This window comes from Gallus gallus, chromosome Z, assembly GCF_016699485.2.
Source record: "Gallus gallus isolate bGalGal1 chromosome Z, bGalGal1.mat.broiler.GRCg7b, whole genome shotgun sequence".
Classification (NCBI taxonomy): domain Eukaryota; kingdom Metazoa; phylum Chordata; class Aves; order Galliformes; family Phasianidae; genus Gallus; species Gallus gallus.
This window is the reverse complement of record NC_052572.1, coordinates 11,172,691-11,188,065: the sequence shown is the minus strand read 5'-3', so window position 1 is coordinate 11,188,065 and position 15,375 is coordinate 11,172,691. Positions and strand designations below refer to the sequence as shown.

Here is a 15,375-nt window from a genome sequence, read left to right as displayed (position 1 = left end):
GTGTAACTAATGAAATTTTGAATCTATCAGAAAGCTGATGGGAAAGTTTAATTCTAAGATGACCCGACGATAAAGATTTTTGATGGTTTAGGAAATATAAAACAGTAAATCATGCATTTGATTCCATGCTTTTCAATTTACCTTGAAGATTACTGTATGCTTCTGAAATTTAGGTAAAAATGAAATTTTCATTTGAAAAATATATAAATATAAATATATATTAGCAGCTGTTTCAGAAATTTGAGATAAAATATATGTACTTTTCTGAATGTCTTGTCCTTCTTCCAGGAAGATTTATTTACCAAATTCAGTCCTTAGTTTCAAATAATTTTATTCTCCTCAGGGAATTCATGTTGAATTTGCCATTCAGTATCAACTATAACAACAAAAAAACCCACTGTCCAACCCTAATATAACTAGTTGGATTTCTGCACTTCCCTAGGTCAATCATTCCCTGGAAAACCTAAGATAATAAGATGTCGTTCTCTAGAAAAGGAAACCTTTTCTTGTTGGTGGAAGCCTGGTTCAGATGGAGGACTTCCTACCAATTACACCCTGTTCTACAGCAAGGACAGGTAAAAAGCGGTGAATAAGTAAGTTATCAAGTGATGATTATGACAGAATGAGGGACTGATAACGTTAGTTTATGAAAGCTATTTTTTATGAATCCATGAAACTTCAGATAGCCAACAAGGACTGTGAATGTGTTTCCCTCGGTGGAAAAAACATTACTTCAGCCTGTCCCTAATAAAAGTCAAATGAGCTGAAATTTCCTTGTCTAAACACATACAGGGAAAGATGTAATTTGTCCCTCTTATCAGGAGGCACACAGCTTTAATTTGAACAGCATGCTTCTCTGAGGAGGGGAGCATCAGGGCACTACAATGGCTGGGGTCTGTGGGAGCTTCCCTGGGGTAGACAAAGCAAAGCCATCAGCCAGGGGCCTTCCCGCTGAAGGGAAGCAGGGTTGGTGGTGGGCAACCTCAGCTCCAAGCACTGGGCACAATCCTGGGGATGGGGACACCCGAGGTTGTGTTGGGCAAGGATGTCAGCCATGGGTTAAAGCCAGCTCAGTGGGGCCCATGGTCAGGCTGCAGGGAGCTGGAGATGGGCCCTGCTGCTGTGGGCTGAAATGCAGTCTTGGCCAAAGGTAGAGTGGTGGAGGCTCGGCAATTATGATAAGGGCTGGAGGAGCCCTTAAGGCTTTCCAAGGAGCTAACACGCATCTGGAGAAAGTCTGTTTTAGAGACTTCCCTATTTGAATTCATAGCCAACCTTGTGGCTTGCAGAATGGGGTAAAATCAGATGTGGGTATTGCATCTCAAAACTTACTGGTTTGGTAAATCTGTGACACCCTCATACTGTTTAAGAATAGAATGTGCATATGCTTAGCTATTTTGCTTAACCCGTGCTTCTTAATATACGAGCCCTTTCTTCCTTTAAAAAGAGGTCTTATAATATGTACAAGTAAGCAGGGAAGCTGAGATTGAAATTCATTGAATAAATCCAGTGAGGTTCAAAATAGATAAGGTAAAGCCTCAGACGTCCCTGCTTAAACTAAACCAACTCCAGATCACTTGTATTAATTGATAAGGGTGCAGCTTTTAATGAAGTTACCACAGTCAACAATGAACTGAGAGAGATGACGCTTTCCTTATCTGCAATGAGCATATCTGTAGAACTTTTACTTTATGAAAGTCCCAATGTTTCGATCTTGATCAGAACTTTCTATGAGCATTTTACATCATGCCTGTCACAGTCTAGAAGAGTTCTGCCTGAAGATGGATATAGATGCTTATCTTTTTTATTAAATCTGCTGAAACAAAAGCGTTGCCAAGCACTCCAGATCTAGGCCAGAGTTATCTTTCTTAGCTTGCTGTCTCAGGTGCAGTCCTCTTATATTCACTGAATGTAAGCTTTGTGAACTGGGACAAAGCTGCACGGACACTGAAAGATCTAGTTACAACTGGTGTATAGATCATGACAATGAAGTGTCTGAAGTGTGTCCCTGAGCCACCTGAGCTGATGCTTTGTGTTTCTGCAGTTCTTCACACCTAGAAAATGTCTGAGTACATCACCCAGTTCAACTTTAATGAGTACAAATCACTCCTCTAAAAAAAGGTGAAGACTCCTAAGTTGGAAGAGAGTATGTAAGAGATATGGCTATGCTCACATTCAAAAGCAGATAAATGAACACATTACTGAAAACAAAATAAGTAATAAAACACTATTCTGCCATAGGGCCCATCAGGTTACTTTCCAGTCAGAGTATGTGAAGAAGGCATTTAGCAATTTTCCTTCATTCCATAAAGTGTTTAATATCTGCCTTTTAACTTGCTTCTAAATGTTTTTTTAAATTACCTTGTATTGTCTCTAGAAATTTCTTTTTCCATTCTTTTGGCAACATATTGTATAAAAAAGCAGATAAAAACTTTCATCCTGAACAACTGCAGTAAAAATAGCTTATGAGTCAATGGAGCATTTATGGTAATAGCATTTGACATTCACTAAAATGTTTCCCGGAGATGGGATTATATATAGGCTTAAAGTTTAACATTTTAAAGTTCTGTGCTAAACTTAGGCCATTACTAGAAAATTGTCTGCTTTGATTCATTTCCTAATCTTTGAACTTTTAAAATCATTTTATTTCAGTGAAGAAGAAATCTATGAATGCCCAGACTACAGAACATCAGGTCCCAATTCCTGCTACTTCAATAAAAACCACACTAGTCCGTGGACAACATTCAATATCACTGTAACAGCAACGAATGAGATTGGAAGTAACAGCTCGGATCCTCAGTATGTGGATGTGACCTCCATAGGTAAAAAGGGAAGAATGAAATGCAAAAGAAAAAAAAAATCAACCTAGTTCAAGAAATATCTGTTCTTTAATCCAAGAACAAGTAGATTTGAAAGATTTCTTTCCTCATGGTATGAAACTTGCTAATGGAGGAGTGTTTATCTGCCAATGATCTAAAGTGAAGTATGTACCTCTAATGTATGTGGAAAATGCATTTTACTTACAAATCAAGCAATAGCATATTCTAGCACTACCTTAATTGTGGTGGAAAAATCGCTCCAGTTTCTGGTTAGCTCCAGTCTTTCAGTTAGAGCCAGCTGAGTCTGAACAGTTTTGTAGGCTCCTAGCACTGCAGATTATCAAACATTCAAATTAGGTCAAACTGTCAGAAGTGTTCCAGACTAAGTTTTCCCAATGTAAATGTCTTCCTGGTTGTTGGCATTGCAGCCTTGGAAGGGTAAAAATATGCCTAAAAACCTCACATTTTTTGTTTGTTTTATGCAGCATTTTGTACTCCTAACTCTTTTTTCTGCATTCATATTCTACAGTGTACTCAGTCTTTCTGGCCACATTTTCATTTTACAAGAGCGGATGAATGAAATTATTGTTTCTGTTTCCTTAGCCTAACAAGTTCAGAGTTGAGTCTAAGATTTACTGATACTGCCATAAATTATTAGCCAGTTGACGTCGTTAGGGAGAAAAGGCAAAAAAAGTCTGTCGTACTGTACCTTCATCGAGGGACTGAATGATCTGAAACTAATATAATGAATTACAGAACAGATAACAGAAAGACAGCAGAATGGTTGAGGTGGTGCTGTGGTTTAACCCAGCAGGCAGCTAAGCACCGCACAGCCATTTGCTTGCTTCCCTCTCCCAATGGATAGGTATTGTGGTTTAATGTGTCAGATGGCTGAGCGCCACACAGGCATTTACTCACTCCTCCCCTTCCCAATGGGAGGGAGGAGAGAATCAAAAGGAAAAAAAAGAAAAAAAAGAAAACCACAAGGTAGAGCTTGTGGATTCAGATAGAAGCTATTTACTAAGAGAAAAGGAAAAGGAAAATAATTATAACTGTGTATGTGTGTGTATATATATGAATGTGTAGAACAAGTGAGGCACAAGGGATGGCTTGCCGCTTCTCCCTGCCCAACTAGACCCCAAGTTGTGGAAGAGAGGCAGAAGAACCCCCACCCCCTCCAAAACTCCTTCTGCTGATGTTATATGATATGAAATATCCCCTTGCCACATTAAGTCAACTGTCCTAATTCTGTCCCAGCTCCTTGGGCCTTTCACTGACCAATGCCCAAACAGTTCCCAAGCAGCAGCTGACTCTCTGACCAGATCCCTCAGTTTTATATCTTTTTTCACATTTTTTCCATGTGGTATGGAATATCCCAGGACAGTTTAGAACATCTGTCCTGGTTCTTTCCCCTACCAGCTCTCTGTGTCCCACCCTAGTCCACTTCACTGTCAGGACAGTACAAGAAGTTAAAATGCCCTTGACTCTGTGTAGCACTGCTCAGCAACTACTAAACCACTGCATTGCTATCGACGTTGTTTTTCTCCTAAAGCCAAAACACAGGCACTGTGAATTAAGATCAGTTCTGTCTCAGCTAAAACCAGAACAATTGAGAAGGGAATCCTGGGTATATCTGATCCAACCTGTGCTCAAGCAGGGGCACCCAGAGCAAATTGCCAAAAACATGCCCAGGAAGCTTTTCAAAATCTTCAAGGAGGAGACTCCTTTACCCCTGAATCTGGGCAGTTTGTACAAGTGCTCTATCATTTGTGCAGTACAGAAGTGCTTCCTGATGTTCAGACAGAGTATCTTGTTCTCCAGTCTGTGCCTATTGCCTCTTGTCCTGGCACTGGGCACTACTGAAGGCAGTACTACTACTGGCTTCATCCTGTCTGCACACATCCTTGATGTACTTAAGCACATTGATGAGATTTCCTCCTCAGCTTCTTCTTTTGTAGTCTGAACATTTCAGCTCTCAGCCTGTTCTCACAGCAGAAGGCTTTCATTGTCTTGGTGGCCCTTTCTCTGAACTCTTTCCCGCATGTCAGTGCCTCTCTTGTACTTGGTGGGCCTAATACTGGATGTAGTATGTCAGGTGCAGCTTTACCAGTGCTTAGCAGAGGGGAAGTATCATGTCTTTTGACCCGCTGGCAATTCTTTGTCTAATATAGCCAAGAATACTTTTAGCCTTCTTAGCAGCAAGGGCATGTTGCTGACTCTTCCTCAACTTGGTATCCACTAGGACTTCTAGGTCCTTTTCTACAAAGTTACTTTCCAGCTGGGTGGCCCTCCTGTGTACTGGAATCTGGGTTGTTCCTCCTGATCTGTAGGACTTCGCACTTCTGCTCACTGACTAACATGAGATATTTGTCAGCTCCTGTTTCCAGCCTGTTGAAGTACCTCTGGATGCCTGCATGGCCTCCTGGTGAGTCTCTCCCCCAGGTTTCGTGTCATCTGCAAATTTAATGAGGATGTGCACTACACCATCATCCAGATCATTAACAAAGATATTGAACAGAACTGGACCCAGTATTGCCCCTGGGGTACTCTGCTTGTTATTAGTCTCCGCATTGCCTTTGCACCACTGACCTCTACTATCTGGCCTGGATATTTAGCCAGTTTTCGATCCACCTCACTGTCTGCTCCTCCAGCCCATACCTTAACAGTTTTTCTAAGATGATCTCATGGGGATCAGTGTCAAAGGCCTTAGTGACGTCCAGGAGGACAGTATCTGCTGTTTTCCTCTTGTCCATCAGGCTGGTCATTTAATTACAGAAGCTTAACAGGCCAGTGAAGTATAACCTTTCCTTGTTAAGCCCACCCTGGCCACATCTGACTTTCTTCTCCTTCAAGTGCCTGGCATTGGTTTCCAGAATTAGCTGTTCCATTACCTTCCCAGGGATCAATGTGAAGTTGACCAGCTGTTAGTTCTCTGGGTCCTCCTCCTTGCCTTTTTATAGAAGAGTGATACTTTACTTCCTCCAGGCTTCAAGCACTTATTTCGGTTGCCATGATGGACCAAAAATTATTGAGAGACCTTACAATCACATCTGCCACCTCCTTCAGCACTCACAGGTGCATCACATCAGAGCTTATGACCTTACAGATGTCCAGTTTGCTCAGTTACTCCCTGACCTGATCCTCTTCCACCAAGAGCACAGCCTCCTTGCCTCAGCCTTTTTGCCTGGCTTCTGGGAACTTTGATTCCTGAAGGCCAGTGTTTCTGGTGAAGAGTGAGACAAAGAAAGCATTCAGTACCTCAGCATTTTCACTGTCCTGTTCAACCAGCTCTCCCATTTCATTCAGCAGGGGACCACATTTTCTCTCATCTTCTTTTTGTCACTCATGTGCTTGTTGAAGCCCTTGTCTTTGACATCTCTGGCCAGATTCAATTCCACTTGGGCTTTAGCTTTCCTAATTCTATTCCTGGATGCTCTGACTGTATCTCTGTATTCTTCCCAGGTTATCCATCCTTGCTTACACCATCTGTAGTTCTACTTTTTCTGTTCAAGGTTGGTCAGGAGATCCTTCTTCATCCATGCAGGCCTCCTGGAAAATTTGCCTGACTTCCTCTTTGTTGGAATGCATTGCTTTTGAGCTTGAAGGAAGCAATCTTTGAATAATAATCAGCTTTCTTTGGCCCCTCTTCCTTCCAGAGCCTTATCCCAAAGAACTCTACCAAGCAGATTTTTGAAAAGGCTGAAGTCCGCTCTTCTGAAGTCCATGGTTGTGAGCTTGCTTTTCATCCTTCTCTCTGCCCTAAGGATTTTCAACTCCACCATTTCATGGCTACTGCAGCCAGAGATGTCTGTGATTTTCATATTTCCAACAAACTCTTCCTTGTTGGTGAGAATGAGGTCCAGGATAGCGTTTCTTCTTGTTGGTTCCTCTATCACTTGGAGGAAGGAGTTCTCATCATCACATTCCAGGAGCCTCTAGGTTGCTCATGTCCTGCTGTGTTGTCCCTCCAAGACATTTGTGTTGGTTAAAATCCCACATGACAAGAGCTTGTGAACATGAGGCTACTTCTGTGTAGAGGGCCTCATCTGCACAGTCTTTGTGGTCAGATGGCATGTAGCAGATTTTCATTATGTGGTCACCTTCACTGTAAGGTCACCTCACTTAGCCCTTAGCCATGTATTTCCATAAACTCTCAAGCAGGGCCAGTCATGGTAGCCATGATCCCAATGAGAATGTAGCCATTTGCAGGTGTCATACTCCTCTTGTTTATTCCCTATACTGTGTGCATTAGTGTATAGGCATGTAACAGATGCACCCTCAGCATGTTGTCTTCTTAGAAAGTGTTTGGGAATTTCTCCATAGTGCTGGCTTATAGGCATTTCCCTGCTAACTTGTAAGTGCTGGAGGTGACACTGCTTAATCCCCATTTTATTAATTTTGTGATTCCTATTACATCACTCCATGCCCGTTGTTCAGCAACCCTGTCTGTTATTGCTATAAAAAAAAACAAACGAACAAAGGAGGTATATTTTCAGAGAGAAAACTGAATCATTAATGGCAAACTTTTCGTTTGTACAGTTCAGCCAGGTTCTCCCGTGAATCTCACTCTAGAAACAAAAAGATCTGCCAATATAATGTACCTTTGGGCAAAATGGTCTCCACCTCTATTAGCTGATGCCAACTCTAATCATTTATATCACTATGAGCTACGAATAAAACCTGAGGAAAAGGAAGAGTGGGAGGTAAGAGAAAAATATATTAAATGCATAATTGCTTTTCAGTGAGTTCTACCGTCAGAATTTAATTGGTATTATAAAAATTTTAGTTTCTGTAAGGATAGCAGCGATACTATAATGGAATATCATTATATAAAGGAAAATTCTGTCAGTAGTTTGTAGAGAATGAAGGTAATGGAATTTGCATAACTATCCTAAGAATGTTATATACTAAAATGGAAAATAAATCTATTTAGCCCACTGGTTGAATATGTAGTTGTGATTTTCATCAATATGTCTGCTGCTGAGTATCACAGTAAGAGTCTGCTCAGTTTGCAGAGCTTAAGCAGAATCACGATCCAAGCAGGTTGGTGATCCATTAAAGTATTATTCATGAGAAATCAGTTAACTATGCGATGAAAAGTTAGTATCAGCAATACAAGAGATAATTACAATACTAGGCACTCAGAAGACACCTACAAATTTCTAAATGCATATCTGTAACTAATTGCAGGTGCTATGTGCAGAGATTCCCCTCTGACAGGCAGGGGGATACAAGCACATCCAACCCTCTGCAAGTGCAAATGTTCATATTTGTACCCACTTCTTCAGGGGACATGAATGCTTTGACTTAACACGAATCCACTCTTACCCTAGAGTACACTAAACTGTACTCCAATGAGAGGGTATCACATGAGGTCACACACATGCACCCAGGTTTGGGTCCCTGCCTGCGGCAGCCTGCTCTGCCTGGAATGCAGACACCCACAACACCAGGGAGGGATGCCACTCTGTCTAGCTTAAGTAGAAGTCACAATGCTAGCAGAGCAGCTTCTGATAGCATCAAACTGAATTTCAGCTACTGTGGTTTCCTGTCTTCCCTCAGCACTACAAATGGCCGTGCTTCTTTAATCCTGCTTTCTATGCTGACTCTTTCAGAACTCTCTCAGTAACTCTCTAGTTATTTTTTAATTGGGCATATAAATAAGTCATCATCCCCCTCAACGTGATCTGCTGGGACAAACTTCCTCTCTCTGAAATTTTGGGGGGTTCTACTCACATCATTTATATTGCTGTTCTCAGCTGTTGCCATTTTGTTAGGAGTGGGCCACAGTATTCCCACAGCTGGGATACCAGGGTAAAATATCATCCTTGAAGTTACATTCAGGTGGCTACCTTAATAGTGTTCAGTGCTACCTTAATAGCTGTTGCCTTACAGATGGAGAAAGCTACTTGCCTAGAGGGACTTCTAATGAGAGACTCAAAGGGCCTAAGTAAGGCATTTTAATAGTGAGCCTTTAAAACTAGCCTCTAAGAAGTGTTAAGCAGAGGGACTGTCTGGGAGTTGGACGACCTATAGTGTTCCTTGTTTTGTGGATCTGAGGGAGTATTAATTTACTAGGAAGTCTACAGTTCTCAAGAATCATGATCTCAGTGTCACTGAAGAGCTTTCCTGTTCATTCAGTTGCTAGGTTTACTTCTTTGTAATTAACATCCTAGCAAATATGACACTGAAAATCTTGCCTTTCAGAAGTCAGTGACATAAGCATACCTCTTGGTGGTTAATTTGTTAATATGGCCTAATTCCTTATTGTTTTTCCAGACAATATCTGTTGGGGTACAGACACAGTGCAAAATAAATAGGTTAAATGCTGGCATGAGGTATGTTGTTCAGGTCCGCTGTACGTTAGACCCTGGAGAATGGAGTGAATGGAGCTCTGAAAGACACATTCTGATCCCCAGTGGTAAGTGGATGACTGTTGTTCTGTTAGCTGTGTTTAAAATACAAGTAGTTTAGTGTTGCAGAACATACCTAAATGCTAGCCCTGAAAACCTGCTTCCTCACACAGATGCTTCGTAGTGCTGGAGGAATAACTTAGTGCATCTTATCATATTTTGTGTGTAACTACATATTTGGTCTTGCTGATCCACTTAGCATCCTTGGAGTTTACTAGGAAGTCACTGTTGATACAGGTGTGCTTACATAAGTTTTTGGTCCTGCTACTTAAAAATGGTAATGATTTCACCTGTAACTAAAGATACCAGGCAATAGTACTTCTGCAAGAGTCACTCATTTGTTCATTAGCAACTGGACTGAAATCATTGCCTTGCCAACAGACCGTGACATAGCAGGTATCATCATGCGGGAGTAATTATCTGTATTCTGTTGGGACATTAAATATCTATGACTTCATTTCTTGTTATCAGACACTTTAGCCAGGTTGCCTCAGATCTTCTTCTACCACTGATTGTATTATTCATTATTTGACATGGAGATTGCTGAAGTGCTCTCAGCAGAAAAGTAATTTTCAAATGTCCCACTTTCAGATCTGCTGTAGGCAATTATAAATTTGGAAAATCAATGGCCCTTCTCTAAATAACAGAGAACATATATTTTGATGTAATAAGACCATATTTTGCCATAGATACATAATTGCAAATGTTTCAAGCACATTAGAGTTTTTACTAGCATCAAACTGTTCAAAATTTAAGCATCTTCTCAGCCCTATTTCTTGCCCAAATGCTTTTCTTGAGACTACAGTAACATCATTAGGAATCCACATAATTGTAAATTGCTTGGCAGGAATCAGGCAATTAGATGGAGTACTGAGCATAACGTCATTGTAGGAGGAACTACTACTGTGTTCCTCCACTGTAGGAGGAATACAAGAACTACTTCTTTGTGCCTTTTGAGTCGTCTCTGCATAGGCACTTCAGAAGGGAATTACTGGCAGGGACATGAACACACAGGCAAACAAATTCTTCATTTTCTTTCCTGTAAAAGCCAAAACAAGTGACAACATATTTTTTTCTGGAATAACCAGCTGCATCTTAAAACACATTTTTTGAAGAAAAAAAAAAATGCTTACCTAGATGATAGATTGAGAAGCAGAGTGTATTTTAAATCATTTTATAAAACTTGGTACGACAGTGCTGAGCATCCTTTGTCAGATTTCGGATGCAGAGGAGAGCCACAGCCAGAGAGCCAAAACATTGCTCCTCGGTGTATCTTCAGTGGGAAAGGGTTTTGAATCCGGGTTGAAGCTGCAGGGTGCTGCCCTAGCCACTGAAGACCATTTCTTTCTTGTACTAATAATGAAGCAAAATATTTTCTTGCCTTGTAAGGAAAAAAAGAAAAAAGAAAAAAAAGATGTATTTTCTAGTGCTCCTTCTGATTGTGTTTTATAAGCTCTGGAGTTGACTTAATGCATTCAACGTACTGATTATTTCATTCATGTCTCTCTTGCAGGACAGTCACCTCCTGAAAAGCCTACAATAATAAAATGCCGATCCCCAGAAAAGGAAACATTTACCTGTTGGTGGAAACCTGGTTTAGACGGAGGGCATCCTACTAACTATACTTTACTTTACAGCAAAGAAGGGTGAGAGGTTCTGTATAATTATTCACTATTTTATGAGAAAATCAAGCTTAATTGGTTTTTGCATTTAAGAGATATGTTTTTCTATAGGTCAGGCTTTTGCGCAAGTGACATATTCTGGAATAGTACTAGCAACAACATATTTAAGGTTGAAGAAGGATCTCCTTATACTGTCGGCTTTTACAGGTTGCTGTGGATTGTAATGGCACAGGTAAACTGCTGTGAAAGTTGCAGTGGTGCAGGAACTGCATAACAGTGTTTTCAAAACAAAGGCACAGCTGTGTAACACCTTGGCTACATAGCTCCAGGAAAAATGTTTTCAAAAATGACCGGAGTTAGCTGCTTCAGGGCTCGCTAGAGGGTAAAGCATGTTACTGAGGGCACTATCCAAATGCCTCTTCAACACTGACAGGCATGGGGCATCAGCCACTTCCCCAGGAAACCTGCTCCGGGGTTTGACCATTCCTACAGTAAACAATTTTTCCCAATGTACAGTCTGAACCTGCCCTGTTACATACCTTGACATCATTTTTGTATTGTGGAGCACACGACTGCACACAAAACTTAAGCTGAGGCTACACCAACACTGTATGTAGTGGAGAATCACCTCTTCTGACTGCTAGCTGTGCTGTGTTCAGTGCCCCCCACAAGGCAGTTTGCCTCCTGGCTGCCTGGGCACACTGCTGTCTCATGCTGAGCTGCTGTGCCCGGTACCTGTAGGTCCCTTCCTGCTGAGCTGCTCTCCAGCCACTCATCTCTCATCTGTTCTTATGTCCAGTGTTAAACTTCATGCCAGTGCTGACTGCCGAAAGCTCCAACCTATCTAGGTCGGTCTGAAAGGCCTCTCATCCCTCCAGGCAGTCAGCAGCTCCCACTTAAGTGTCAGTGGTGAACATGCTGAGGATGCATTCCACTCCTGTATCCTAGAACATTGATAAAAATATTGAACAGAAATGAACCTAGAATTGAGCCTTGGTGAGCACTACTAGTGACGAACTGGCAGCAGGGTGTAGCCCCATCCCCTATAACCCTTCAGGCTCTTCCATTGAGCCATTTCAGCACTCGCTGTGATATAGACCTGCTTATCTCACAGTTGAACAATTTATCCAGAAAAATCCTGTGAGGGACAGTATCAAAGGCATTACTTTTGTACTATCAATTCTCAGAGCATCCTGGAAAAAAGTGCTACGTGTTCTCCATCTGCTTTCTTTCCTATTACTGCCTTCTTTGGGAAGCTTGGGAATGGATTTGGAAGGCAACTACAAATCGTATGTTTTTGAGGAACAGGTGGTAAAAGACACAAATAAATTCTGAAAGCATATGGTGTGGGCAGAATTAATTTCAATGTGAAATGAACACTGGACACATTGTCTGATTTTAACAGATGGGTTAGAAGACTTTGGCAATCAGTTAATGGCTCTCAGAAGCTTTTGGTGGCCATGTAGCAGACAAGGGCATTCAGAAAAGTAACAATTGCTCTCTAGTACTGCGTGTTCAGGAAGCCTACACTTTCCAGGCTTTGTAGTTTTAGCTTTGGGGTAGAAGAGTTGGGTTCTTTAATTGCTCTTCAGTGTGAAAGCAGTATTATGATTTCCTTCGTACTGTCAGGCATAAAGAATCAAATCCAGCCCTACAGAATGCTACTACAAATGCAACTACTTGTAAACAAAGTCAGGGGTTTTAGTCTGTGTAATCACTGTGATTCTTTCATTTCAGAGAAGAACAAGTTTATGAATGTCCAGATTACAGAACTGCAGGCCCCAATTCCTGCTACTTTGATAAAAAACACACTTCTTTCTGGACCATATACAACATTACTGTCAGGGCAACTAATGAAATGGGAAGTAACAGCTCTGATCCTCATTATGTGGATGTGACCTACATAGGTAAGAGACTGTTTTCTGTGGAACTAATTAATTCAGGGCTGTGGGTTTTGATACAATATTTTTCCTTCCAGCTCTTCTCATAGATTGTAGTACACTCAAGTTAAAAATATGTAAGAACAGATAAGATCTTGTCTGTTGCAGCAGTAAATCAGAATTCATCCTTGTAGCATTTGGAGGCCAAAAGTGCTGAAAGCTTTAAAACTGCATTCAGATAATCATTTATTGGATCCACGTATTTCCTCCAGTCAAGCCGTAAGAAACACCATCTTGCTAAAATCCTTTTCCACTCTACCACCAACTGGATCCAAATTGATATTTAAACTAATAATACTTAAATTTTACTACCTGAAAGTGGTTTTCTGAGATTTGCTTTTCCCAGGAGAAGCTGAATCAGTGTTTTTATAGCAATGTACTGATAATCTCTCAGACTTTTTCTGCAGAGTGACTGCGGACAAGTATTTAGGTTATTTTCTAAGGGAAAGAACATTACTGCAAATAATGATCTTTCTATCAAGGATGTATCTGCTCAGAACCAGATAACTGAAAAAGGGCTTGTGGAAAATGAAGGCGTTATATTTCACCTCTATGCCCTGACTACTTGCTTGGTGAAATTTTGCATCAGACGGTGGTAAAACACATGCATTATATGCAGGACCTCTACCTGTGAACTGGGGTAGCTGCAGGCCTGGCTGGCAGAAACCTACATTCCATTTTGTTTTATTTTTGAAGTGTAGACAGGACTTTAGTATTACTGTTTTAAGTATCTCCACCTATGCACATCAGGATAATGCTGCTGTATTTTCTCAGTGTTAAAGACTGAAGGGGAGAAGTTGTATAATTTAAATCTGTGTTTTCAACATCCCAAGTGGTATACACCAATTTTGATAAGGTTATGATACAAAACAGCTTTTATAATGCACCATTAAAAGTGTTAACTTTCTGTTAACTTTGAAATATGGGGTGGGGAACAGCAACGATAAATGGTGATGTGAAAAATATATGGTTTAGGTGGTAAATGATTCAGACAAATTTTAGTATGAACTCCACTTATTTAGTGTTCTTCAGTGTCTTGAAATTTATAAATCCTTGTTTTCTTTGTCAGGAAATTCTTGCTCCCTGTATTCTAGCAGTTCCAAGTTACTAGACACGATGAAGGTGGCAATTTGCCCCAAATATCACTTCAAATTCCAAAGGTGCAAAGAAAAATCATTGATACTTTTACTATCAGTTCTCTTATTTTAACAGTACAGCCAGATCCTCCTGTGAATGTAACTCTAGAATTAAAAAAGCCAATAAATAGAAAACCATATCTGGTATTGACATGGTCTCCACCCCCACTGGCTGATGTCAGATCTGGATGGCTTACCCTCGAGTATGAATTGCGACTGAAGCCTGAAGAAGGAGAGGAATGGGAGGTAAGGATCTTGCAAGTTTTTACCTACAGTTTTTCTTGATCAGTTAGAGTTTGTTAGTTATGTCCCATGCCTAACTATAATGAAGCAGGCACATGGAATAATTCATCCTTTTTCAAAAGCAGTGCTTGTGTGTTCCACATGTTCCTATTGAGAAGACTAGTATCTCAAATGCTACTGTGTGATAGCAGGTGATGAGGTACTTATTTTTAATTGTGGCCATTATATATTAATCACAGTGGCATGGTAGTTTAAATTGTTCCCTCTCGTTCTGTCAGGTTTATTTTTTCTGTTAATTTGTTCTTAACCACAAATACTTCTCACATAACAGAAAGCTCAGTGACATTATGTAAAATCACTTACATTTGTGCAAATAGCCATTAGGTAATAGGTGTTATGGCCACATAATAATTATTCTCTCTACTCAGGATCTGCAACTCATACAAGTAGGGGACAAATTGTAGGCTCCATCTATTGGTATTTGGCTGTATTGCCATTTAGTCTGCTGCAAAACTACCCAGCCTCTCTGTATCACCTCCTGCCTTCCCTCTGCCACTGTACATCCCAGATCCCTGGCCACTGTAGAATCCACTCTTTACTACCCTGCTCCACATTCCCTCTTTCCTCTGCAGTTTCTTCCCCAGTTGTTCTTTCTTGCCTCACCACTGTGAGCTGGTTCTCACCATCATGGGTCCCACCATTACCACATTTCATTCCTACTTTGTCATATGCTCATGATGTGTCTTTATTGCAGTTTAATTTGCACACTACAGCAGAGGCAGATATTATCATCGCTGCATTATGTTAGAAAGCTGAACTACGGAAATAAAATAAATGTAATGTTACTTCAATGGCCTGTGTAGCAATTATTAGGAGGATACCCATTTCTGTGTAGGACACGCTGAAAGTAATGCTTCCTATTTATTTCCATGGAAACTACAGTGGATAGAGAGAGTACAATAACACTGCTTGATAGAGCAAATTCCCCGAGAAAAAAACACTGTTTTTCAGCATAGTCACCACCATTATCTATAAATTTTCACCAGCAGTGAACAAGAGCCTGCATGCCATGCTTGTAAAAAATCTTCACCAGTGAAAGTGACCCCCTGTCACCACTGCTGAAACATACCACTCACTGCCTCACTGTGCTCACACCCACTGTTCAATCTCTGTAAGCATTCAGCAAGCATCAGTGAATGTCA

At 40.8% G+C, this 15,375-nt stretch overlaps 1 protein-coding gene across 41 annotated transcripts in view; it reads left to right on the top strand.

Annotated features, from left to right (window-relative positions):
- The window catches only part of PRLR (prolactin receptor), a 191,056-nt gene that overhangs the window by 162,186 nt on the left and 13,495 nt on the right, over positions 1-15,375 (top strand). For 38 of the 41 annotated variants that reach the window (XM_046905231.1, XM_040655394.2, XM_040655397.2 and 35 more), the window contains 7 exon segments: positions 443-575; positions 2,653-2,822; positions 7,359-7,522; positions 9,099-9,240; positions 10,746-10,878; positions 12,592-12,761; positions 14,007-14,176. In XM_046905231.1, coding sequence (XP_046761187.1) covers positions 443-575; positions 2,653-2,822; positions 7,359-7,522; positions 9,099-9,240; positions 10,746-10,878; positions 12,592-12,761; positions 14,007-14,176 — 1,082 coding nt within the window. 41 annotated transcript variants of the gene reach the window in all.